General features: G+C 42.1%; 1 protein-coding gene across 3 annotated transcripts in view; it reads right to left on the reverse strand.

Annotated features, from left to right (window-relative positions):
* Window positions 1-24,938, reverse strand: part of LOC106921709 (C-terminal-binding protein 2) — a 110,680-nt gene that overhangs the window by 21,087 nt on the left and 64,655 nt on the right. For 2 of the 3 annotated variants that reach the window (XM_014993560.2, XM_088016618.1), the window contains exon 3: window positions 276-430. In XM_014993560.2, coding sequence (XP_014849046.2) covers window positions 276-430 — 155 coding nt within the window. Of the gene's footprint in view, window positions 1-275; window positions 431-1,627; window positions 1,710-24,938 lie in introns of those variants that run through there. The other variant, XM_088016617.1, reaches the window with a different exon arrangement.

The following is a 24,938-nucleotide window of genomic DNA, read 5'->3' on the forward strand; positions in this document are numbered from 1 at the left end:
GAACCTCGACAAGCCAATGTAATTACACTGCATCCCCGCCGTACAAGACTCTCTATTAGAACAATGGCACTGATATAGGCATCACGCCCAATGCCCCAAAGTGACATTAAATCATAATGAAGCCACTATTTTTTAACTGCCGAGTGTACATGAGGCCAATATAACACGATTCACACATCAGCTCGGTGATCGAGGTGGACACGAGCAATCTCCCCCATCAGCTTTCGGTTGCTACGGTGCACGCCGCTGTGTGTGACGAAGAGTGTGTGTCCTACCTTCTCGTGGATCTCCTGTGTCGACTGGGCATCGCAGAAGGCGACGGTTGCTAAGTCTTTCAGGATGGGCATCTCCACGGTGCAGTCGCGCCCATCCAGCAGTGCCACCAGCGGGCGCGGATGCATAGGCCCGTTCATGATTTGGGGCCGAATACCTGAAAGATACACGTGAGAAGAGGGCGTGGGGGGGGATTAGTGTACAGGGCTGCAGAGAATCATTTGTTGTGTTTAAAGCACTGTGGGAAAGTCTCAACTAATGTTTTTCCTTTGCTTTCAAGAAGTAATTAATAATTAAGATGCTCCTGAATAAATAGTTCTTTAGGATTTTGAAGATTTCTCAAAAGACATTTCTGACCCTTTTTTTCTTTTGAGAATCTGCCTTTTTGTTGGTCTGGCATTGCCTTATTTGACACTTTGACACTAGCATTCCGTTTGATCAGATTTTTCAGACATGTAGAAAAATTAAGCGCTGGAGGAAAGCTGGAAGGCGACGACGGGTCTACTGCACATGTACACCCGCTGTTGCAGAATCGCTGCAACCGTGGCTCAAATGTGGGTGGCACCTTTCGACAGTGCCTGGTACCATGAACCCTTCTTTTCGTTTTCATTTCGCTGAGCTCTCCCAGAGAACTGAATCATTGGGTAATCATTGGGTCATTCTGCGGGACACTGACCCAAAAGAAGCGCAGCCTTTAGAAAACGTGTGAGGCAGAGCTGAAGAGAAGAGAGCATAAGAGAGAGACCAGAAGAAGAACAACCTAAAGAGATGTGGCCTGTTGCCAAAAAAGGGGTTGGGATTCCTTTCCCTCCCTTGAATAAGTAAAATACTCAAATTAAAACTTGGAATATTCCCAATTTTGGGGGGGAGAAATTATAAAACAGGAATAAAAGGGTAATTTAAAAAGCTTAGACTTCTTACATATATCAACTTGGAGTGGCGGCGATTCTGCCTGGCAAAATGCAATGACCCATGAATTGCCCAGGCATAAAAAGTCCATAAACACAAGGATGAGACATTTTGTACAGAACCAAATGAAAGGCTGACAAGAACAAGAACTGAATTGCCTAAATAAAAGCCAATTTGGGGAATAGAACTTGTTGATAAAAATACCAAAATAATCAATATCAATCCGTTTAGGTAAGAGGAATGTTTTCTACCCCGCATAAAGGGAAACAGTTTTTTTGAAACATAATATGAGTTCATCAGCCACAGCTATAAAATGCTAACTAATGCTGCATCACATAATGAAAAAGACAACAGAAACAGCAACTGATCAAGAAATTGAACGTGCTTAAACACATTTAATACTGACAATGCTACCAATAGCTGATCACACAGAGACAATGCTTACCTGTTTCTCTTACTGAATCTCTGAGTGAACATTAAAGGCAACAATTTGACGACAGAAAAGCCGTCTCTACAGGAAGAGCAGATTGTACTTCTTGAGGAAGTTTGGGTCACATACGTACTACGCATTGAGGCAATACTTTCATCAGACAGCAAGAATGTTAAAAAGAGTAGAGCAAAGCTGTTTATTGTTTTCAGATTTCGACCCGTCTCCAGTGGAACACGCTGAGTTTGCACTAAAATCTCTACAGTGCAAACTCATGCAAACTGCTTCTAAACTCGCTTGCATGACTTCTTAAGTTCTGGGCGAAAGCATCAGAGTTTACTAAAACTGAAAATGGAAAACTTGGCAACAAACACTATCATTTCTAACGTCAAAGAACCATCAAATCAAACGCGCGTCGAATTAAAACGTAGCTGGTTTCGTTGCATCATTCTGTTCCTGAAAAATAAAAGGCTGGGCGTGAGTACAGGAGGTGATTAGAATGTAGCGGGAAGCACGGCTGCTCCGTACTAACAAGGCCTGCTCAATAAATCAATGCACCTACTCTAGACTGGATTAGATTTACAGGAACACTCTCGGAATCACAGCTCTGAAACACCTGCATTACACTCTGGAACTGTGCACCTAAACATGAGCGCAAGCAGCTAAAAGTATATTCACACAGCAAAAAAAAGAAAAAAAAAAAAGAAAATATATTCCCTACGGTGGCGCTTTGACAACTACAAGCTGAATGGACAAGCATTTCTTCGCTTTTAAAGGCAAGGATCCTAGATTTGCCTCCATTGGGGAATGTGTGTGGGGGGCGGGGGGATAAAAAAAACCCTGCAACCGGCACCTTCACAGAAGAGTTTCATTCGCGGCGTGCCTCAAAAGAGCAATGTATCACCGAAATGGAGAATGCTCGAGAAAACGTTACAAGCCTGGAACAAACCCCGTAGCCGATTCACATCTGCACGGCGGCGCGGCTGACAAAGCATGTGTCGCGTTTATGGTTCTGTCGCCGAGCGGGTCGCTTCCCCATTTTCTCACTTAGACTGAGGAGAGCGGAGTGGAGCCGAGTTCCCCCGGTGGCTCGACCTTCTCACACATCCCCGCAGAAAACGGCGTGTCGCGCCGAGAAGACAGACAATTATCAGCCCTGCTTCATGAAATGTTAACAAGTGAGGAGAATAAATATTCATGCTGCTTCATGTACAGATGGACCCGAGATGGAAAGACCGCGTTCCTTACGGATTAACAGCTTTTCACGCCACAGAGATCATGTTTATCGCTCATGGCTAGCAGCAATGGGTCAATCTAAGATGACGTAACACGCTTAAATGAATCAAATAAAGACCTAAAAGTCTAATCTCTTTCATGGTATCTCTGCTCATCATTTGTTTTTGTTTTTTTGCCCCTCTTGGGTCCCGCCACTTTGTGTTGTTTTAATTTTAGAATAAATTTGCCTATGCTGATGCAAATTGTGCATTTTGGCTGAATTGGACGTGTTTATTAGTCAGTCTTTCATATGCCTTTCAAACTAAATCACTAAAAACACCTGCTTTTGGAAAAGCAGGTGTTTTTCCAAAATTGCTAAAAAAAAAAAAAAGACACAGACTGGTCCCCGAGGCTGCCATGAGGTCAATAGAAACTTTGAGAATGAGTTGCAGACTGAAAAAGCTGGACTGAAACTGATGCTTTGTCCAAAAAATATATTTGGCCCAAAACAACACTTGAGCGTCACTCAAAGCGCACCATGCACACTGAGAAACATGGTGGTGGCGACGTCAAAATCTGGGGTTACTTTAGTTCAAATGTAACAGGGCTTATTGTCATTAAATTATTAACACCTTCAAATATCTGTCAGTTTTAGCCCACAAGCCTTTCGGGTGTCTGTTGGAAAGATGAAGACGAAAATAAGCTTGCGGTCCATACTGCAATAAGTTTAAGTATGTATTCAATAAAATAAATGCAATGGTCACTTGAAAAACATTCATATTTTTGAAATGACCTTACCAAGTCCAGATCTAGAGATAACAGAATATCTACGTAAGAGCTGTAGAGACAGATAAGATAAGATGTCCTCGCAATTTGATAGTTGAAGTAAAAGGAGCTTTACGAAAGTATGAGTTTAAGGGTGTGCACACAGATTATTTCATGTTTATTTTATTGTTTTTCTAAAAATGTATTTTTCCAGATGACATATTTAAATAAATGTGGAAAAAGTACACAGATTTTTTTTTTATATCATCTAGTTTTTATGCCACCAAATCTGGCATTTTGTTCAGCATGTGTACACATTTGAACGCAACATTATGGGAGTGGGGAAAGGCTTTCATCACTGAAACTGGAATTTAATGGGTTCAGTTCAAAATGTAATAATAAATGTTACACTGACCTTTAGTTAATCATGTAAAGAAAAAAAATTTGAGCAATATATGTATTAACTGTACAACTTGAGACACAGGTGAATCACTTAGAAGACTCACTTGGTCAGCGTGCATTGGGATTACGTCAGGCTGATTAGGGTAGATAACAGTGAGATTAGGAGGTTTAAGATTAATAGGGTTGTGTAGCTGTTGCAAGCACAAAAATAAACAGATGTAAGTGGTAAGGGAAAAGCAGTGTGCTTAAAACAGACCGAGCACTGCCTGTTAGCCTTAAAAGCTCCCAGGGGTCATATTAGAGGTGAGGGAGATGAAAGGGGAAAAACTGAGGACGTAAACGACAGGAGAGGCGCGCAGAAAAGGGAGCAGTCCAGCAGTGCAGCCTCTTAGGGCAGGCCGAGTGGATATCATAGCGCGAGAGGGTTCGCCTCCCCGTCGCCTGTCTGTTGTCATGGTGATCGCTTGACGGGCTTTTGCCGTCCGCTTTAGCACCGCTTTATTTTTAACACCGCTTGCGTGCAAGACAAGGAGTGGAGGTCGGAGGCAAAAACCTCCGTTATCCTCCACCGCGTTTGTGGTGCCGAGACGCTGTGCGCCCTGATAAACAGACAGCCTGACCCCTGCCAGTGATGCCCCCCCCCCCCGCCTCGGCCGCGGACAGGTGATGGCATAGCGACTGTCTGTTGCCTCTGATTTGTGACAGCTCATTTAACATTAATAGAGGCAGATGGCAGAAAGCGGACTGCAAATACAGAATCCATTACACCTGCAATTACTAACCTGGATCAGACAAATTAACTAAGCCTTTAAGTCTAAAAATATCCACTGATTAGCCAGGTCAAACACAACATGTTTATATTATATGACGACCAGCATGGGGCAATATGATAAGAAAACAATATTTTGTGATTAAAGTAAAATAACATTGATTACCCTTTTGTAGATTTCCTTTACAGTAGAGTCTCTCAATTGTTGTTTTGGTGCTTTATTTTCCGACTAAGGGACAATAAAAACATATCTGTATTATACTCCGTATTTTTATATTAATGGACGGATAATTTACTAACCAATGCAGATGGATGGACGGCAAACTATTCACATGTTCCATGCTTTCCCAAACACTCGCGTACTTTTTCAGACCGTGCGACTTGACATTTGCAGTGAAGTCGCCACTATGTAAATAAAAATGAGCTGAAGCCACCAAACTCTGTTTTGGCAGCTGAAACTCTTTGCAACACTTTCCAGCAGCCCTCTCTGAGTTTGTTTGGGGGGATTTTCCCCCAGTATTTTCAGCAGAAATCACTGATTACTGAAGGGTTTGTGCAAGACATTTCTTAGCTCTTTCAGCAAACTGAGACACAGCGGAGAGAGCGAGGTGAAAATTTTAGTTTGCATCTCCTCAAAAACAACCTTGTCTTTGCTCTGATCGCCACTGGACTTTTTTTTGTGTGTGTGTGTGTAAAAATCAGAGCAGTGAGCTAAGCAAACTTCCTCCACCAGCTCGACGAACCCATTCACATCACACCGATTTCTTGTAACGTGAACATTTAAAAAAGAGAGAAGAAGAGGAAGAAGAAGAAAAAAAAGCATCAACTGCGGAGCTCTGCCTTTCAGAAATAAGCCACAAGTGCTATAATCGAAGTGGTGCTTGTATGTAACAGTTTTAGACAGGAGTGGGTGTGTAGGTGAGAGAAGCAGTGGATGAAGCAGGAGGGGAGAAAAGATGTTGGCAGGCCCCATCAAACCCTCAGGCACAAGTTAGATTGGCTGAACTCTGAATCATCCACTGAGTTTCTCTGTGTCTCTAGCTAACCTTTCAGTCTCTTACTCTTTAAATCTCCCCGCTGCAGACTCTTTCCTCGGCTACATCTCACAGCATCGTCTTGCTGTATCGCGCTTTATTCCTGGGGATCCTTGTGCGATAAGCATCTTCTGACAGCTCTTCTTTCTCTGCCGAAGTCTGGCTCCGCGCATTTGTTTGCCCGCTGCGTGTTCGAGTCATTTATCTCTCTTCTCACATAAAATTTCCTACCGACCTTGGCTATCATTCCTCAGCTGTCTTTCGGTGATCTCCAACCTTCCCCTTTCCGTCATTCCCTCACCTCGACTGTCACTCCTCCTCCTCTTTTCCCATCATTTTCTCCTCCTTCTCCGTTCCAGAAGCTAAGGCGCACGCGGCGCAGCGCGGATGTGTGTGTGTGTGTCCTCCATGTGACAGGCTGATTTTCACTCTGCTGATTTTGATGGAGAGGAGATGATGTATTCAGGCTGGGGAAGCACGGAGGTGACAGGCAACACTCCCCTCGTGGTAAACTGACAGCGTGTATATCAAACCAGCCTCAACCAGAATCACTGGGTCTGTCAGCCTCACAATGCCGCCGCATGCGCTTCTGATAAGTGATCCATTCATGACACCCTTATCAGCACCTTTCCCTCTGCGCCGTGCAGCTTTGACAGCATGCCTGCGGTTTGTGCGTTGGAAATAGTCTGTAATTATGTAGGATAGAATTTCCTCCGTTTAGATGTTGTTTCTTGTGGGAATTTTAAGCACCTTCTTATTAAAGTGGGGGGAAATAGATTTAAGAGTGATGGCTGTGTGATTAATTATGCTCAGGTCAAAAATACCTAGCGGCGAATCGTCTGAACTGGATTAGGATAAACGTGAAAATTACACAAAATATTCAGAAATTCCCAAAGAGGGAAAATAAATGTTCAAGTTGAGCAATTAAGTGAAGTTTGGGTTTTTAGGTGAAAGAGCTGAAAAAAAAAATATATATATATATATATCCCACACATTCTATGTATTTGAGAGGGATTCATGTAACAATAGATGCAGATGAAGCGTACAGTCCCCAAAGTATTCGTATCGATTAGGCTTTATCATATTCACAACCGTTTAATTTTTCACAAATGCTTGTAAAGAAAAACCTAAAAAGTGTTGAGTGTATTTCTACGACGCCCCATAGGATGACATTAGATAAACTCCTGCGCAACCAAACGCATTCAGAACTTGCAATAAAACACATAATGTGTTATAACACGTGTGTGTAATTTAGTATCAGTATAAATCCAGCTCTTTGGCAGAGGCCTCCGAAATATCTTGGAAAACATAAGGGAGCAAGATTCATCGTGGAGACCAAAGAACACAGCAGGTAGGTCAGGGTAGTGGCCGGCAGTTTAACCCCCCGAAGTTTAAACTAGAGCTCAGTTATAGAACATCACAAGCCAATCTGCAAGCCAACCAAGACATGGCCGTCCACCTAAACTTATGCAGCTCTTTATGGAAGAGCTGCATAAATCCTCAGGTGGGAGACTCATGTCATTGAACTGCAACATGAAGTGGTGGCAGCATCAAGCTCTTTAGCAGTAATATGGAAGCTGGTCCAGGGAAATCCTGGAAAAGTTTGTTGCAAAAGACATGATGGGGCTTGAAAAACTATTTTAAAAAAATTATTCAAAATATTACATTGAAATGGTTCATATACACAAGATTACTTTGCTTCAAAAAAGAAAAAAAAAAAAAACACTTTGAAGACCAGGTATCATCTTCTGTCTACTTCACACTGATGGCTTATGCATAACTTTATTACTGCCTATCTCATAAAATACCATCCAAATATATTTAAGATTTTAGCTGTCAGGTGACAAAATATGAGATGAATACATTTGCAAGGGACCAACTTCTTATACAAAGACTCTTTAATAGATCAAAGAAAAAAAAATGCAATAAGACTAAGCAATCTGCAGGAAATTGTAATTCCGTCCAAGAATAAAAACTGTAACGCTCTAACGCAGATGTCAATGTGTCAACCATTAAATCTTAACTGAAGCGTTTACTTTCCATCGCACATAACTACACATTGCTTTTATCCGTAGTGTATTTTTAAAGATAATTAACCTCCTTGATGGTTAGACCTAGAGAAACGCGTCACATTCTGCTTCACATAGGAGGAGCTGCTCAGGGAGAACCAATTATCCAGGTAGAATCCTCCATTTTCTACCCTTTAGGCAATCACCAGATCTCATCAGATTTACTGTCACCTCCGGATTTGCTCATATTTAATACAGACCGAAATTTAACTCCTTCTCGGTTAGCTCTCTGCTTTAGCAGCGGTGTGGCGACGTTACAGAGCAACATCCAAAGAGTAGCTTCCAGCAGGTCAGCCATGTTTTTTTGTTGTTTTTTTTTGTTATTGTTGTTGTTTTTCCAACAGGCGCTGGCGTTGCCGCTTGCCCCCCTCATGGCAACCAACCAAAGATTTAAACCGAGCTGTGAATCGTGCGGAGATGAGAGAGGGAGATGCACTTAGACATGGTGCATCAAATGTCAACAAATGTGCTAATCACTGAGGGCTGGAGCACGGTGGAGTGTTAGGGGGCATGAGAGAGTGCTCTTAATATCCCTCCTCCGTTAATTAATTCCCCTCGCTTCCTTTCATTCCTCTGTCTTCTCGCTTCCTCTGCTTGTTGCTAAACTGTTGCCAGGCTGCTAAACGTGTGTGTGGATTTTATTTATTTATTTATTTTTGTTTCTAATGATTCCGCTGCGTATGAGTTAATTTTCACTAAGGGAGGCAGATGCCGCTGTGCATTTACCTGCCAAAAGAAACGTGCAGCACACTTCGACACAAATACACAACCCCTGCTGGGTCTGTGTAATGATATAGTCTGTCAGATCCAGAGCTGCGGTTAATGATTTTTCTCACTGGTGATTAGTCCTGAAAATGATTTTCCCCTCTTCAAAATTAATTACCTCTAAGCACTACAACAAGTCAAAAGCAAATCAACAAAAACCAGGGATTGAAGAGATGTCTGCTTGTTTAATTACAACGATAAAGACATAAAAATAAAACAAATTTTACGTTATGAGATTCTCGGGTTGAAGTAAAACGATCGCGCTGTTTACTCAAATTCATTTGCGCCACAACATAATCTTTATAGCCACCGTAACGTCGTCTGTTACTTATTTTGCCGTTTCAGTTTACACAGTGTCTTAAGCAAAAACATCCAACAAATTACTAGATTCAGAAGCAGCTTTTAAGTTGTTAGTGAGCAGAATATTCACTGTTTGGAGTTATGTTCTTTCTGGAGTGCGAAAAACAGAAAGCTGACATCTACTGACTCACTCCTGCAGCCAGCTGCTTCACAGACACGACCTATGAGACTTCCCAACTGTGGTTTTTAAAAACAGAGATAGTGATGAATGGCGCTCTTTGGTTTTACAAACTGTCGCTGCCAGCGATTCGCTGTGCATGTTTTGTTGCAAACGTAAGAAACGAGACAGCAAGACCTGAGGAAATGCTGACAATGCTAACTGCAGCAATCGCTACGAGAGTTTAGAAAGTCAGCGTGGAAATAATTTTGTCTTTGTTTTAGAGATTTTGCTTGTTATTAATAATAATTGACTGGTTGGGAAGGATAGACAACAATAGTATGTGAAGTATTTTTAAATCTTTAATTAGTTGGGAAGAGAAAATCTGAACTTATCAAAATCTTTATTGTGAGACATCAGAAATCAGCCTTAAAACTCTGAATGGCGCCGTTCTAATAAAAGAACTTTAAACTTTATGCGCACCACAATGAAACTGCAACTATTTAACGCTTTCATATACCATAAAACTTGTAGTAGGCTGATTACTAGCCTTAACATGGTAAAAGCAGGCCATACTAAAAAAATGATATCGAATGTTTTTAATTTTTTTCAAATCCCGGCAACAACGCATGCGGTCCCAGGTGGTCTTAAAATGAAAACCCCTTTCCTAATTAATTAAAGAACCTAACAAAGACAAGAATTAGGTCAGAATCATATTTATTTCGGAAAACTAGGGTTGTTCCAAAAAAAGAAAACAAAAAAAAAAAAACGAAGAAAGCAAAACATCCTTTTAGTTAGAATACAAGGATTTTTAAGATCTACAGAACCTCACATCTTAAGGGTTTTGATTCTAATCACCCCAGTAGAGGAATGGAGGCCGGAGGCCTCGGATTTTCAGCCAGCAACACTTAGTAAGAGAGTCTGGCAGCAGGAAACATCGGAGCAGCGCTGGGAGATGAGACCAGAGTTTCCATTAGGTGGTGGTAGGGAACGGGGAGTCCGCTGGCCTCTGCTGCTGGTGTTAGGTTGCCTCGGATGGGGAGGACCGAGGGGGGAAAGGGACCAGCAAAGACGTGAGGGGTGGCTACTGGGGAATATGATGTGATCATAAGTGAAGAAAAGAAAATGGGGGGAAAAAGACGGGACAGAAGAGAAGAGCAGGGCAAGAGGAAGGTAGAAATGGGGGACCAGACAAGCCACTCCACTCCACCACTCCACTCCACTCCACTCCACCACGCTCTCATTATCATCATCATTATCATCTGCTGTTACCAAGCAACCCCACGCTGCTGTTTGCTAGTGTCGGTACTAGCGGCAGTTTGCTAGTGGCCGGCAGTTTAACCCCCCGAAACACGGTCGCCATCAGGCAGTGAGTCAAACAACAAGAGGCTGGGATGTGAACATCGCCTTGCATGGACGCTGCCCTGGGCCAGCTCTTACTTCTGCTGCTCAACGGAGCCACTTTTATTTCCCCTCTTCATGGCTGCTACCACGACACAAAGATCTACAGAAACAGCTCCAATTTGGGAAGGTCTATTTTTCATATTTCCCTTTAGATCATTGCTAAAGAAGACACCACAGAATGACTTCAACTCGCCCAACATAAACGTGGCCTAATCAACAGCAAACATACCCCGACCTCCCACTTCTAAGGAACCGTCACGTCCCTATTGACCGAAATGAAAGCAATAGCAACCGTGTTCTCGGCACGACATAGCAAATTATGTTCTTTATGGTGCTTGTTCGTCATCCCATTTTAATACCACCCTGGGTTACTGGCCAGATCAAAAAGCTGCCACTCTCCTCGCTTGTAAAACTTCCCCTAAGCAAACGTGTTTAAGTCTTGATTAAAGCCGCAACGGCATAAAATCTAGAATAAATTACAGCCCAGAGCCAAACTCAGCTGAAATAACTTTTTATTCTCATTAAATTGTGACACAGACAACTGAATTACAGCCGTCTTGTTTTGTGCCCTACAATTCTGGGTCACAGGCAAAAATAACAGGCAAACTGTAAGTGATACAAGTACATTTTCCAAGCAGTTTGCTCAAAAGTTAAACGAGCTTGGCTAAAATTTGAGGTCCACAAGTAAAATAACAATAATAACAATGTTCACCTCTAGACCTGACAAACACACATCTCATAAATACAACAACCGAAACTTTGAGGAAACAAATATGAGACTCATTTTTGTGGTGCATTCTTTCCCACTGGCGCTCTTTGGTTCTACGTACTAACAACTGTACGTAGACAACAAAATCCCAGCTGGGCAACAATGACGGATTATCACTGATGCATTTTAGAAAGTGCAACTTTTTGTAGGGAGGGTGTCAAAGAAAGGAAACGGGTCATTCTGCTTTGTGTGTATTCGGGTCAATGACATCACAAGAGGCGCACATATCAGGCCGATCAGCTGGCTTTAGTGATCTCTATAGCAAGCAAGCAAGCAGGTTTTAACAGGTTTCAAAATAGACTCTGATGCAATGAACACTTCTGAATGACGAACTTGAACAGAAGCATGTAAACAAACAGAACCCCACCACAACCGTCAGAGCAAATGACAAGAGATGTCCCCTCTGAAGAGATGTCTACAAATCACTGGTTGTCACGGTAACACTGCACAGATGTATACAGGTTCTCTGTAATGTTTCTCGACAGTAAAAGTAGTCGATGCCAGCTTCAAAGTTTGCCTACTTTTGTTTAACACGGCCAACGTGCGGTGTTAAACAGTAAAAAAAAAAAAAAGCCACACAGTTGGCAGTTCAGAGGTGGGCATGTTCTCCAGTGAAAGGGTGCGTTTGATTTAACAACTGGGAATATTTACCCACCGTGGGCTTTTTAATGGTTTATTCCAAGCTGTTCACAGTTTCCTTGAATTTATGTTCATCAAAACAAAATCTGCATTACATGACTTTGAGTCACTTTAGAGCAAAATGAGAACCGAAGTCACCACTGGCATTTTATTTTCTTCACCTCTATCACTTAAAAAAAAAAAAAAAAATCATTTCCTGTTTATTATGTTCATTCAGAAATGTATTCACCTTTCTTATTCGGTCACTGCATCATGTCTAGCTCTTGAATTTGTAAATACTTGCATACGTTGTAACACATTCACTGCTCAGATTAGATGGTAAGGATTTTGAAATGCATCTTTAAAAGGATTTTCCAACTAAGAATGAGCAGAAGGACAGCCTCTGAGCACAGTTTCTTGTGTGAAATGGGCTAAAGCTTGTTAATTTCTAATTCAGAAGCACTAGATCATTTCTACTTTTTTTAAGTACTAATGCATATTAATATTTTTAACAAAAATATCATTATGTTACAAAACAATTCACAGGAGTTGAAAGAAATCCTTTTTTACATATTGGAATATTTTTTTTTTGACAAAGATAAAGATGTTAAGTTTTCATGTGCTATATTAGGCTTCAGTTTTAGTTTCTAACATAGAGCAATTATTTTAAGCAGACTAAATGAGATTAATGTCAGATTGCTCATTTTTAGACTTCTGCCTTATGTGACGTCACCAGAAGCATGTGCAACGGAAGCTTGTTTTTTGGGAGGGCAGCAGATTTCATTTTGACTAAATTAAACCTTTGGAGAAGTGAAAAAAAGACAAAACAAAACCTAATGACATTACAGTACAAGTTACTGCATAGGCGGCAAGCTATATCTGAAATGAGCTTGACTGACTTTACAGAAAAGCCAAGCAGACAGCTTTAAACACACCAGTGTTCCACAGTTTGCAACATGCATTAAAGACAAGCTGCAAATGCAAAGCGATGCCTACAGGAACACACCGATACAGTGGGAATGCACTTGTATGGAGTCAGTAATTAATGGATGGAAACCAGTTTAGAACCTTGGCAATGAGCCAGCAGCTTGACTGTGGTATAATGCACAGATGTGCCATTAAGTCAAACAGCACTTTGTTTTCCTCTATGGAGCTTCCTTCCATTTCCAATGGCACTCCGCCAGAGTGTGTGGTGAATTTACACAGTGGCTGAAAAGAAGGAGGGGGTGAAGAAGGGAGGGTGTAAGCACCCTTTGTTGACAGCCCCCTCTGTGCCCTTCACTTCTTTCACTTTCCCAAAAGTAGCGCACAAAGGCCACTTGTCCTGGCGCTGCCAGTGCCCCACCCCTGTCCCCAGCTGGCGGCTCGCCACACCAGAACGTCCCCCTGCCAAGAAATTGAGCACACGCATGTTTAAAGCGGTGCCCTCTGTGGGGCACTGACGAGCCGGTACCCACATGGCACAACCGGGCTGGAGACCCGCCCCCTTACCTCCATCTTTTTTTTTTTTTAATTCTTCCATTGAGACCCCGAAGTGTCGCAGGTCGAAAACCAAAACAAGCCAGGTGCAGACGGCCACGTTACTGACCACAGCGACCCGCACACACACGTCAGACCCCCTCTTATTCATGACACTCACACACCCCACCACCCACTTCCCCTCCCATCTCCCCCGACATGCCAGACTTTATTAGACATCCAGAAAAGAAAACAGGAAACATGCTGCTTGCCTGGAAAATGTTGCCTCCACATTCTTAAAGGCTCAGAGCCCGAGCATCGCAACAAAAACAGAAGTCGGTGGTTGAAAAGTTGGAGGTGAAAAAAAAAAGTTTGTAAACAGAAAAATCAAAAAGGAAGACCCTCTATGAAAAAAAAAAAAAATCCAAGAAGGGTATCCCCTCCTCCTCCTCCTCCTCCTGCAATGCCTTAACCCCCCCTCCCCTCCCTGCCTCCCTCCTCACGCAGAGTCACTCTTCTCGCTCTGGCCTCGTCAGTGAAGGGAAGGGGCTTCTGCACTGCGAGTTCACACTAAGCCCCCCGGCTGCATCATCTTTTAGTCCGTGCCTTTCATGGCTGGGAGAAAAAAAGAAGCACCGTTCACCCCTCCGCTGCGTCTCTGTCCACACACACGCACAAACGCCAGGAAGATGGTGCTGGTGATCGGCTGCAGGAGAAAAGAAGGAAAAGCTTTTGTCCTTTATAATCTCCCGAAGAAGAAGAAGAAGAAGAAGAAGAAAAAACGCGGTCAGGGGAGGACGCTAGCTGGAAAGTCTCTGTGCTGCGTCCTTTGCTGTCAGCTGCGCGGCAAACAATCACTATGCATCCTCTTGGTTTGGTTTGTTTCAGAGGGAGAGAAAAAAAAAATCTCACCGAAGATACAAATAAAAAAAAAATAAAAAAAAGAATCAGTAAATCAGAAATGCCAGCTTGAACATGCGGAGCCGTGCTCTCTGGGCTCACAGGCTGCAATCACTTCATAGGATCCGCACAAGCACAATCCCTCCTCCCTCTTTTCCCCCTCCTCCTCCTCCTCCTCCTCTGCCGCCTGCTTCTGCTCCCAGTTTTTTTTTTTTTTTTTTCCCTTTTCCTTTTTTATTCCTGATCTGGACTCCTCGGTGTTTTCAGAACGCCTGCCCCATTTTTATTTTTTTTTGCGCCACACTTAGCTGTGCACACTATCCCTGACTCTCTTCTCCTCTCCTTCCCAATTATTTGGTCCCTCCTATCATCTTCTCACGTTCTACAATATCCAACCTTCTTCTTTTCTGCATTACCCTCGTCAGAATTTCAGTGCTTCACTTATTCAGATTTCCAGAGTTTGCCAATCTTTGCAGATGGTTTTAAACTATAAAATGAAAAAACCCCACACTGTTTAGCAGATATTTTCACAGGAGTTTGACTTTATGAAATCAGGAAGAATGGATGGATAGATGGATAGAGGGATGGACATATGAATGTATCTTTAGTGAATGGGATTTGGAGTAAAGTATGGCACTCATCAAAATGCAATGTTTGCTACCATTTCAATCAATTGTTGACTGTATACTATCTTTTATGAATGTACTTTTGCTGAAATGTGCTATAAAATTGAACCTGATTGATTGGTAAAGTAAAATTAAAGTAAAATATAAAATTTATTAATATAACTCCTGACTTTTTTTGTTCCCCTCCCTGCTTCATCCCCAAACAGAAACCTGCGCCCATTCTGAAATGTTTAGTGTCACAGTGGGAGATTTGAGTGCTGATATCTAGTTAGAACAATACTTTCCGCTTGCAGCTGTTGCTGATTTTTTAAGGAAGTTATCAGAGGGAAGTGTGCTAAGTTCACAGTTTGATCCCAGGAGAGAGGAAGGTAGGAGCAGGGCTGGAGTGACAGATCGTTTGGCTGAATGACCGGCAGGAGAAGCGGCTGGTTGGGGAAAAACAAAGCAAGTGGAGCCTCCCTGCCACTCTGCAGCAAGTTCAGGGCATACCAGAGAAAACACACACACACACACGCACACACACGCACGCACACACACACACACACACACACACACTTCATCGACTGCATGACAAGCGCAACAAATATACAGAAAGTCCGGCGTCAGAAGCAATTATCAGTGACAGAAAAGTGGAAAGGTGGATCCACTGTGGCACTGTGTGGCTGGAAGTGTCCATCTTTGTAAAAAAAAAACAAACAAAAAAAAACAATGTCACCTGCAGGGAATAATGATGTGCATTCACTTCATGTGTGTGTTTGTGTGTGTTTTTCCTCAGCGGCAAAAGCCAAACAAGCAGAGACGCGGCACGTCACCGGAGCCGCCGTCTACAGAAACGACACATCTGAGGAGCGTGACCATCAAAGGCTTCAACTTCCTGCCAGCCGGCGAAACAAACACACACACACTCACACACGCACGCACGCACACACACACACACACACACACCCTTGATGGAGTGTGGGGATATGGCTGCCCCTCTGATCTTTCTGGCTTCAATAACATAAGAGAAAGTGCAGCAGAGGGTAGAATGAGAGGGGTGGGGGGAGGGCTACTGACAGAGATATGTTAATATGGAACATGATAGAGATGGATCACATCCCAGCAGACACTGAATCAATCTGGGAGGTTGGGAATTTTTAGGGATAAAAGCAGAGGTAAAGGAGGGTGAAGTGTGAAGGAACACTGCAGGTTTGTTTGAGTGGTCCCCTCTGATGCCACGGTAAATAGTGCAGAGCGTTTTCACTTTTTAAATGTTTTGTTTAACATAAAATTAGGCACACTACAAATGAATATTTTATTCTAGTAGAATAATCCGCAATGAGTCAAAATTAGGAAAAAGGCTACCTTTTACATATATTGAGTACAAAGGACAAAAAAAATCCATGATTGAGAAATTACAGGTAACAAGCTAATGGATCGATATTTTTTACAACCCCTTTCTGGCATTTCACATGTCTTGGCGCTTACAGAAGGATTTTTGACCAGTCGTTTTTGCACATTCTGTCCAGAGTTCTGGGTTCTCGCTTAAGCTCTCTTCTCTTTGGTTCACCTCGTAGGTTTTTTATAGGGTTTTTGTATGTTTGTGTCTGCTTTCCATCACTATCCTTCAGAAATGCCCAAGGAGGACAATTATTCAATTCTCTAACAAATCAAACCAGATTTTTTTTTTTTTTAAATAAGCAGAAAAGTAATTCAAATAGCTCAATGACATGGATGCTGCCAAAGTTCAAGAGAGGAAGAAGAAAATGCCCACAGCAAATTCTCTACCATACTTGTGAGTTTGAGATAGTCTTTCACATTTATTCCTTTTTTTTTTTTTTTTTTTCACAAAACATCCACCTGGAGTCATTAATGCAGAGAATCTCAGTCTTAGTGTCATCTGACCAAAGCACACATTTAGAGTAAATATCCCACTAGTGATAGACAAACTCCACTCATGCTAGTGACAGTAGCACAGACATTTTTATTTTTTTTTTACTCCAAATCAACGACGACCAATTATTTTTCCAAACAGGCCCACATGAGGAACTGTTAATGATGACAGTCCAATTATGATTGTAGCATGATGACTGCAGCTGCATTAATTGGATAAACAAATATTCCACAAACATGAAAATAAACTTTACACTTTTATTAATCGACTGCTATTAACGGTAGACTCTGCAATTGATGGCTATAGTTTAAAATTTCATACTAACAACAGAAATTGTATTCTATTTGACTGCTAATTGTTTTTTGAAAGAAAAAAAACAAAAACAAAAAAAAAACACTTAAAAAACATCACAAACATCGATGCCCTTATATTTCACACCAAGTTTCATAAAAAAAGGTTGACTCAAGATGTGATCCATGCTCAAACGGAGCCACTTTACAATTGACATCAGTAAATAAATAAACGAGTAGAGCTGCGTAATGTTAAGAAAAGTGATGGTGTGAAATTTTCGCTTCCATTTCTCACCTGTTTAGTTTTAGCATACTGGGCACTATCGACTCTGAGCGTCATCCACGGTGAGACTTCATTCAACAAGGTAAATGCATTATTAACAACTAACGTTTTCTTTTCAGCTGGTCCTTTGCATTATTTTTACTGCACACACTGATAGTGCCATACTGCTGCTGCTTTGTGCAGCCCTGTATTAGCAGCTTATGCATTATTAAAAACTATACACTCTGCATCAGTCTTTATTTAGCAGTTGAGTCAGTTGTGCTAATATCGCTACCGAAATAGAGCAACCGCAGTGGTCACCTTCACATTAAAAGCAATACATTTGGATTTTCATGGGGAATTAGATAATTTGCCATGGTTTATTATAGTGTTTTTCCACCAACCACTACAGCAATTGTAGGACATTGACAGGGCTTGATTCAAACAACCAGTTGGCATGTAGACAGCATTTATTGGTCAATATGAAAACATGGTAATCCCTGTATGACTCTCTTTGTTGCAGTTCCCTAAAATGAACATGGCAGATTAATTATTTACCTGTCTTACAATCTCACCGTGACTTGTGGCAAAATGACACACGTCCTTATCTAGCCTTACCCCTTATGCAAGGGACACCTTACTTGCATTCGTTTTGGGTGTAAAGGATTTCAAATTCAGCTTAATTCTTTATATGAGAAGCAGTTAAAATGATTCAAATTGGAGGACTACTCTGCCTATTCTCTCCTCTTTCTAAGAGCCATATAAAAAACGTTGATCTCAATGGGCTTAATAATGTTTGAGTCCAACAGTTGATGAAAACGTTGTTACGCGTTTGGAGAGGGCGACGGAACACTAATGAGAACAGATTGGCACAGCAGGGAGCCTCCCTGCAAACAAACAACTGCTTCCACAGACGAAAGGCAGCCAGACGCGAGTTTAAACCAGGACCGACTTCACATCTGTTTCCACAATGCACCGGTTCAGCCGCAGCAACGATCCGTCCGTCGTCAGTAAATATTATCGCACGAAAATAAATGACTTGGTTATCCGTGTTTGTTTTTATAGCTTACTCTCTTCTCTTGTGGTTCTAAGCCTTCTAAGTATAATGTCACGCAAAGAAATATTGCAACCTTCCTCCCCCACTCCCACCAGAGTCAACAGTGGTAAATCCATCTCTTCTGTTGGCTGCTTAAAGCAGAGTTACATTGCAAAACACTCACTCAATGTGCTCATGAAGAGGAGAGATGAGACCCAAAGTGGGTCTTTTAGAGTGCATGGAAAGCACTAGCATCCTGAACACATCATCCCCAGTATGAGGCGTGACGATGGCAGCATCATGCTGTGGGGATGGTTTTCTCTAGCAAGAACAGGAAAGCTGGCGAGAGGAGCCGGGACAACGGATAAATAGAAATACAGGGAAAACCTTGATGAAAAAAATAAAATAAAATCCTATGACTTCTAGCAGGAAAACAGCCAGAGCTACAAATAAAGGATTTGAATTCCAGTATGTTCACATTTTAGAAGGGTCCAGTCAAAGTACATAGGAATTCAGAGTCTGTAGCGAAACTTTTTGCGGATGTTTTACAAAAGAAAAAATGAGCAAAATTTCAGCCTCCAGATGTGCAAAGCTGGTAAAGACATAACTGACGAGACTTGCAGCTGTAAATAAAGCGAAAGGTTTGATAAAATATTTAAAAGCGGGCATCGTTCCTCATTTTGCAAATATGCTCTAATGTGTCAATCACATTAAATTTAAATAAACCCCCCCAAAAGTTTGCAGTTGTAACATCATCTAATCAAAAAAAAAAATTTCAAGAAATTTGCAAATTCTTACAAATAACTTTGCAAGACATTGTGCAGTCCAAAAATAATGACCACTCTCCACAGAGTGGCTGAAAAAAAACAAAAAAAAAACTAGCTGTTGAGCCAGCTGTTATTCTAAAATGCAGTTTGCTTTATATTTATTAGATTTATTATGCAGACTGTAATCTCCCTCCAGCTGGATGCCTTCTTTGAGCCCCAACCCTTGGCATAGTAAAACATCAGAAGCAGCAGTCGCGCTCTGGAAGACCCCACAATTGGCCCAAGTCTCCTATGTGGATTTAACACAGAAAAGAATCCCTCTTCTTTAACCAGCCTAATTATACTGTATTTGCCCTTTTCCTGTAAGTGCAAGAACTTGGCTGATGAAACGAGCTGAATGTAGAGGCCAGTTAAATCCCCCTAAAGCCCTTAAAGGGATTTTTAGGAAATCAAGAGGGCGAGCCAACCTGCTGCTTGGAGACAAGGCCTGAGTTCAGGGCATCCGACTGGAGGTCCATGGGTCCAATGCAGATACTGGACTTAGGTTAAGGGGGGGGGTTCCGCTTCCCACCAGGTTTACCACAGAGGATTTCCCATGTAATCTTTTAAAAGGAAGCTTTCCATTTCCTCGTTTTCTTCCATTACTACTGCCTTTCTCAAACACATTCTGTCTATTCTTTAGCTTTCCCTAACCCTTATTCTACAGGGAAATTAAATTGGTAGTTTAGAACAGGCAGTCGGGAATCATTATCTGCTAATGTTCACACTGGACTTGTGTGAAAAATCAAAGTGAACTGGATACTTCTGATTTACGCTGCAATCACAAAGCCACTCTGAAGATGCAGCTTTTTAGCACAACTTGAACTTAGCTTCTGCTACTCTCTTTCTTGGTCTAATTTTTACCATCTGCTAATTAAATACAATAATTTCAGCATTTTGTGTATATAAACAACAGCAAGGTCCAATGCATTTCAAAGAGGCTTAATCCTTCTTTATTTACTTGTACATTTTTGAAGCATATGGTGTTTCATTGTGAAATCTGTGCTTTTATTTTGTAGGTTTTACCAGTAAAGGAAGTTAATCCTTTACTGGTGTGTGTGTGTGTGTGTGTATATACATATATATATATATATATATATATATATATATATATATATATATATATATATATATATATATATATATATATATATATATGATGAATAAACAGATGGCAGGATAAAAGATAAACAGATGAATGAGAGAACAAATCTCTTGTGAGTAAAATAAAAGCCACAATTCGTCTATGATTGAACAGATGCAACAATAATTAACTCATAAGTTCAACCTTGATGCTCTGGAGACTGAGAGCGACAATTTCTCCTTGTCGTGCTTTGAAATATGATTTCTCTTTAGCTTGACACATCGAAACTAAGAACTCCTACCAACAGGATTTAGTTTGATGCATTTTTTTTTGAGTTTAATAACAGTCATGATTTGAAACCATTACGCTCATCTCTATCGAAAAACCCGCAGCACAGTTTTATCTTTTATTTCATAATCTCTAGGGAATAAAAAGGTGAAAAATATGCTACTTGTATCTCAGCAGGTGGCATAGTTTTCTTCTGATGCATTGTTAATTTTCATGTATTAAATATTTAACTAAGAAGCGCAGGTTTATTCACCTGACTCGTACTTGTAGGCAGGGTAAATGTCACCCCTCAGGCATGTATGTGTTGACATACATGCCTGAGGGGTGGTTGACCCCCCCCCCCCACACACACACACACACACATCACAGCAGCTGTCCAGATAACAAACCTAAGTAAACAGTGCCTCTCTGCTTTTGTTTTCTCCAATTCCCCATCTTTTCTCCTCCCCACCCCTCCCTCGACTCGGTCCCCGCGGAACCGCGAGGAATGGGGCTGAAAAGATGCAGGGATGACGGATGGAGATAGCAAAAAATGGAAAAGAGAAGGGATAAATTACAGCATGGGAATGCAAATGAGCTTATTTTATTTGGGGGTAGCCAAGGAGGGCAGGCAGGCTTTATCTTCCAGGCAGGAACAGCCCCCCTGTGGCCTCTGGATCAGTTGTAGCATGAGCGGAGGGAAGAAAAGCAAACATTCTCACTCTGCCTTTTTTTTTTTTTACTTGGAGAGAAATAAAAAAAAAGAGAGAAAGAAAGAAAAACAACAAAGCGAGAAATATAGCAAATACAAAAACTCTTTACTCTCAGAGGCTGCTGCTGCAGCCATAAAGTAAAAAGACATTATGCTCTGCTGTTACGCCGCCGCCGTCACCACTGTTTTTCCTGGGCCTCCTCCACCCAGCGCATAAAGAAAGAAAGTTGCAGAAACATGGGCACAGAGCCTGGCTAAACACACCCCTGCCACCACTGCCTCCGACTCCCCCCTCCCCTCTATCATGGAGTGAGAAAGTAAGCATGGAGGAAGGAGCTGGGGAGGGAGGAAGCAGTTGGAGCCAGCTGCAGGTGGTCTCCAGATGTAGCGGCTCTGGGGACAAGGCCACTCCAGCTCTGTTAAGGCCAACTCTGAGCGCCCTCCTTTTTTCCCCCCCTTTTCCTTCCATCGCTCCTCCTCTTCTTGCAGTGACAGGAGCCATCTGGCCTGGCAGCGAGAGAGAGAAGCACAAAGTCCCACCCTCTTCAGAGTGGCCCCTGGATGCCACTCAAGAGTGCACGAGTAAATAAAATGCATGCACGCACACAAATGCATGCAACCCCCCTCCCCTCCATGCCCCCTCCATTCCCTCTTGAAAAGCTGTCACATGGCTATTAACCCGTCCAAGCTGCAGCCCAGCTGTGCTCCATTACGATAAAAACTCCGGGGTCAGGGGGGGTCCTGTCGGCTAGGAGTCAGCCCCTCAGATATTTTGCGGTGTCCACTTACAGCCTTTTAAAGCTCGATTTGCTAAAGAGTTGCAGGCGTTTTTATCACCATAAACTCCCGCCCACCTGCTCATCCGCCTCCCTCCACCGTGCCAGATGATGTTTCACACTTCCCCAAAGGTCCTACAATACTCAGAAATCCATTGTAGCCTGCAGAACGGTGCATTTTGTGAACACCACGCCCGTCACCTGATGCTGTCCAGGTATGACATCAGCACCAGAGACGCGGTGGAGCTTAAAACATGGTAACCTGGAGGTAACATGATGTTCCTAAACAAATGAGTCCCTCAAGGGTTTCCAGAAAGACAAAGAGATTGACTTGCTTTTTTGTTTTTTTCTTTTTCACAGAGAAAATCAAATTGCTTTCTCCAATTGTCAGTCATTATGTCTTGGTTAAAAATAGGTTTTGGAAAAAGGTTGGCCACTTAAAGCCCCTTACCGCTTCCTGCAGGAACATTTGGTCTTTGTTCAGCCTGGGAATACTCTTAAAAGGATTCCTGGGTAATTGTCTGTGCCGAGGTAGGAACTGGTATTGAAGGAAAATGGACTGTAATGACCGACAGGAAGCACGGTAGTAACATAATGGCATATGGGAGCCACGCAGGGTCAGGTCTGTGTGGTTCTCCGAGGTATTAATGAATAATAAAACATTAAGTCCTCCTGGGCAACATGCAAAGCAGAAAACAAAGGACTGGCACCTTGAGTAGTTTTTTGGTTTTATTTAATTTATTGTTTCTGTTTCGCTTGACGGCTATTTCTCTTTGCTACTCTTGAAACTTGAAAAGACCTGAAAACACGCAGTGCACGGAAGAGAAGTATAGTCTGTTTGTAGAGCTGGTTGAGTATTGGTAAGTACTTAGTCTGCATTCACACCAGCTCTTTTAAGTCCGCTTTTAACAGATCTCTAGTTTGTTTGCCTATAAAGTCTGGCTCATTTGACGTTGTGTGAATGCGCAATCGTACTCTGATGTGGAGCAAAAAAGCGAAGTCCGGCCCACCTAAAAATCTCGGTCTTAGTTCGAGTGAAACCGAGGTTTGAATAGAAATGTAAAGCGGACAGGAGACTGCTCCAAATGCAGGGCATTCTGGGTAAATACAACCAAAACAAACAAGCGAGAATAGCGCTAATGGGAGAAATGGCTTGTGGTCTTTTATCAACAACCGTCCTTTTTCTACAGGTTTGTTTTAAGAAATAACTGCAACATTAGTTGTTTGGGTTTTTTTTTTTTTGTTCTTTCATAGCAATTAGACACACAAATGAATATAGGGGTGAACCAGTAGCCAGTCATGAACTAGTGATCTGTGCTACAAAGAAATAAGTTTTAACCCATCTGGGAACCAGTATCCAGTTCGCTCATTAAAAAATAAAATGAAATAAAGACACCGATGCAAGTTAATACTGGACAAATAACGATTCACATGAGAGCATAATGTCTCCAGCATTTAGAAAAAGAGAATAAAGTCACAGCAGAGAGGCCACTGACACTTAAGAGACTTTTCTTGCTAATCCGCTTTTCTGAAGCGTTCTCGCATGGGAGATGTTCTGAGAGGCTCCGCTGTGTTTGCTGGCAGCTGAGCTGAATGAACAAGAACCGGTAGCATTGATTTACAGCATGAGCCACAGATCAAACCACAGGGCAAGAGACCAGGCTGGAGTACAATGGGAAATGAATGACAACTGGTCGATGAGGATGGCCACAAACGGCCAAAAGCACGCTTGTTCCAGGAAGAGAGGCGGTGCAGCACTTCAAGAAAAGAAGAAAGATCCTCAGAGAGAAAAATGTCCACCGTTTCACCTTTTATTCCCAACCTATTTATTTTCCTCCGTTTTCCTCTTCATCCTCTCTCTTTCTCAACGCTCACCTTGCTGGCCATGGACCATGAAAAAAGTAAATATGTGCACAAGGTAAAGCAATTGGTTAACCTTTGAAATACCCTGCCAATGAGATCGGCTGCTCTTTACTCGATTCAGCTGGAGGAAAAAAAGTAAAAAAAAAAAGAAAAAAAGGAAGAGAGAAGAAGGAAAAAACACACACACACACAATGTTGGCCACCACTTCAGAAAAGATATTCAATATCCATGAGCTTTTTCATTTCGCACTGATGAATAATTCAGGGTGACCTGCCCACTGCTGAGCAAGGGAGGTGGGAGGGGGGTGGAGATCACACACGCACACGCACACACACACACAAAAAGTAGAAGAAGAAGGAGGAGGTGTGCAGAGGTAGTTGTCTGTTTAAGTGGATGCAGCTGTTGCTGTTCAGCGAGCACAAAACCGATCTCCTCCGCGGCTGCTGCGGAGAGAGGTGCAACCTGCAGCACGATCGACGGCGGATAATTGGGAAGATTGGATGAAAGGGAAGCCATTTTTTTTCCTAGAATGCTCAACAAACACAAATTGCCACTGACATGTAAACAAAAAAACAGAGAGAGGCGGACGGAAGGGAAGCAAGCATGACAAAGCGTTCTGCTGGCATCTTGAAAATGACGCGTATCGTTTATTAAGTAAACAATAAAAACCTTCCGTATAACTGTCGATTTTTATCTGTAAAAGCAAAATTCATCTTTCTGGACTGCACGTGACGTGTATGGGGGAATTAACGCGTCTCACCGAGTACAGCCCCGTCACAGTAAAGCATGACGACAGAAGCATCGTGATCAGAACCCTTCAGCTGGTCAGCAACTTAAAAACCAACACACTGATGTACAATCAAACGACGAAGATCAAAGCCTGACCCAATCAAAGTCCAGAGTTAAATCTAGTTGAGAATCCGTTGCAAAACTCGAAAGTTGATTATCAGTAGATGCTCTATTTCAAGTCTGACTGAGCTTGCGGCATCTTTTATAGGAAGGATGGCCAAAAAGCTCCGTCCGTTCATGTGGAAAGTTGGTGTGAAAGGAGGATCCACTTCACAGCGATCCACCACTGTTGCTATGTAACATGAAATCCAAAGAAATA

This window comes from Poecilia mexicana, unplaced genomic scaffold (genome assembly GCF_051168715.1).
Source record: "Poecilia mexicana isolate PSO_F unplaced genomic scaffold, ASM5116871v1 scaffold_19, whole genome shotgun sequence".
NCBI lineage: Eukaryota > Metazoa > Chordata > Actinopteri > Cyprinodontiformes > Poeciliidae > Poecilia > Poecilia mexicana.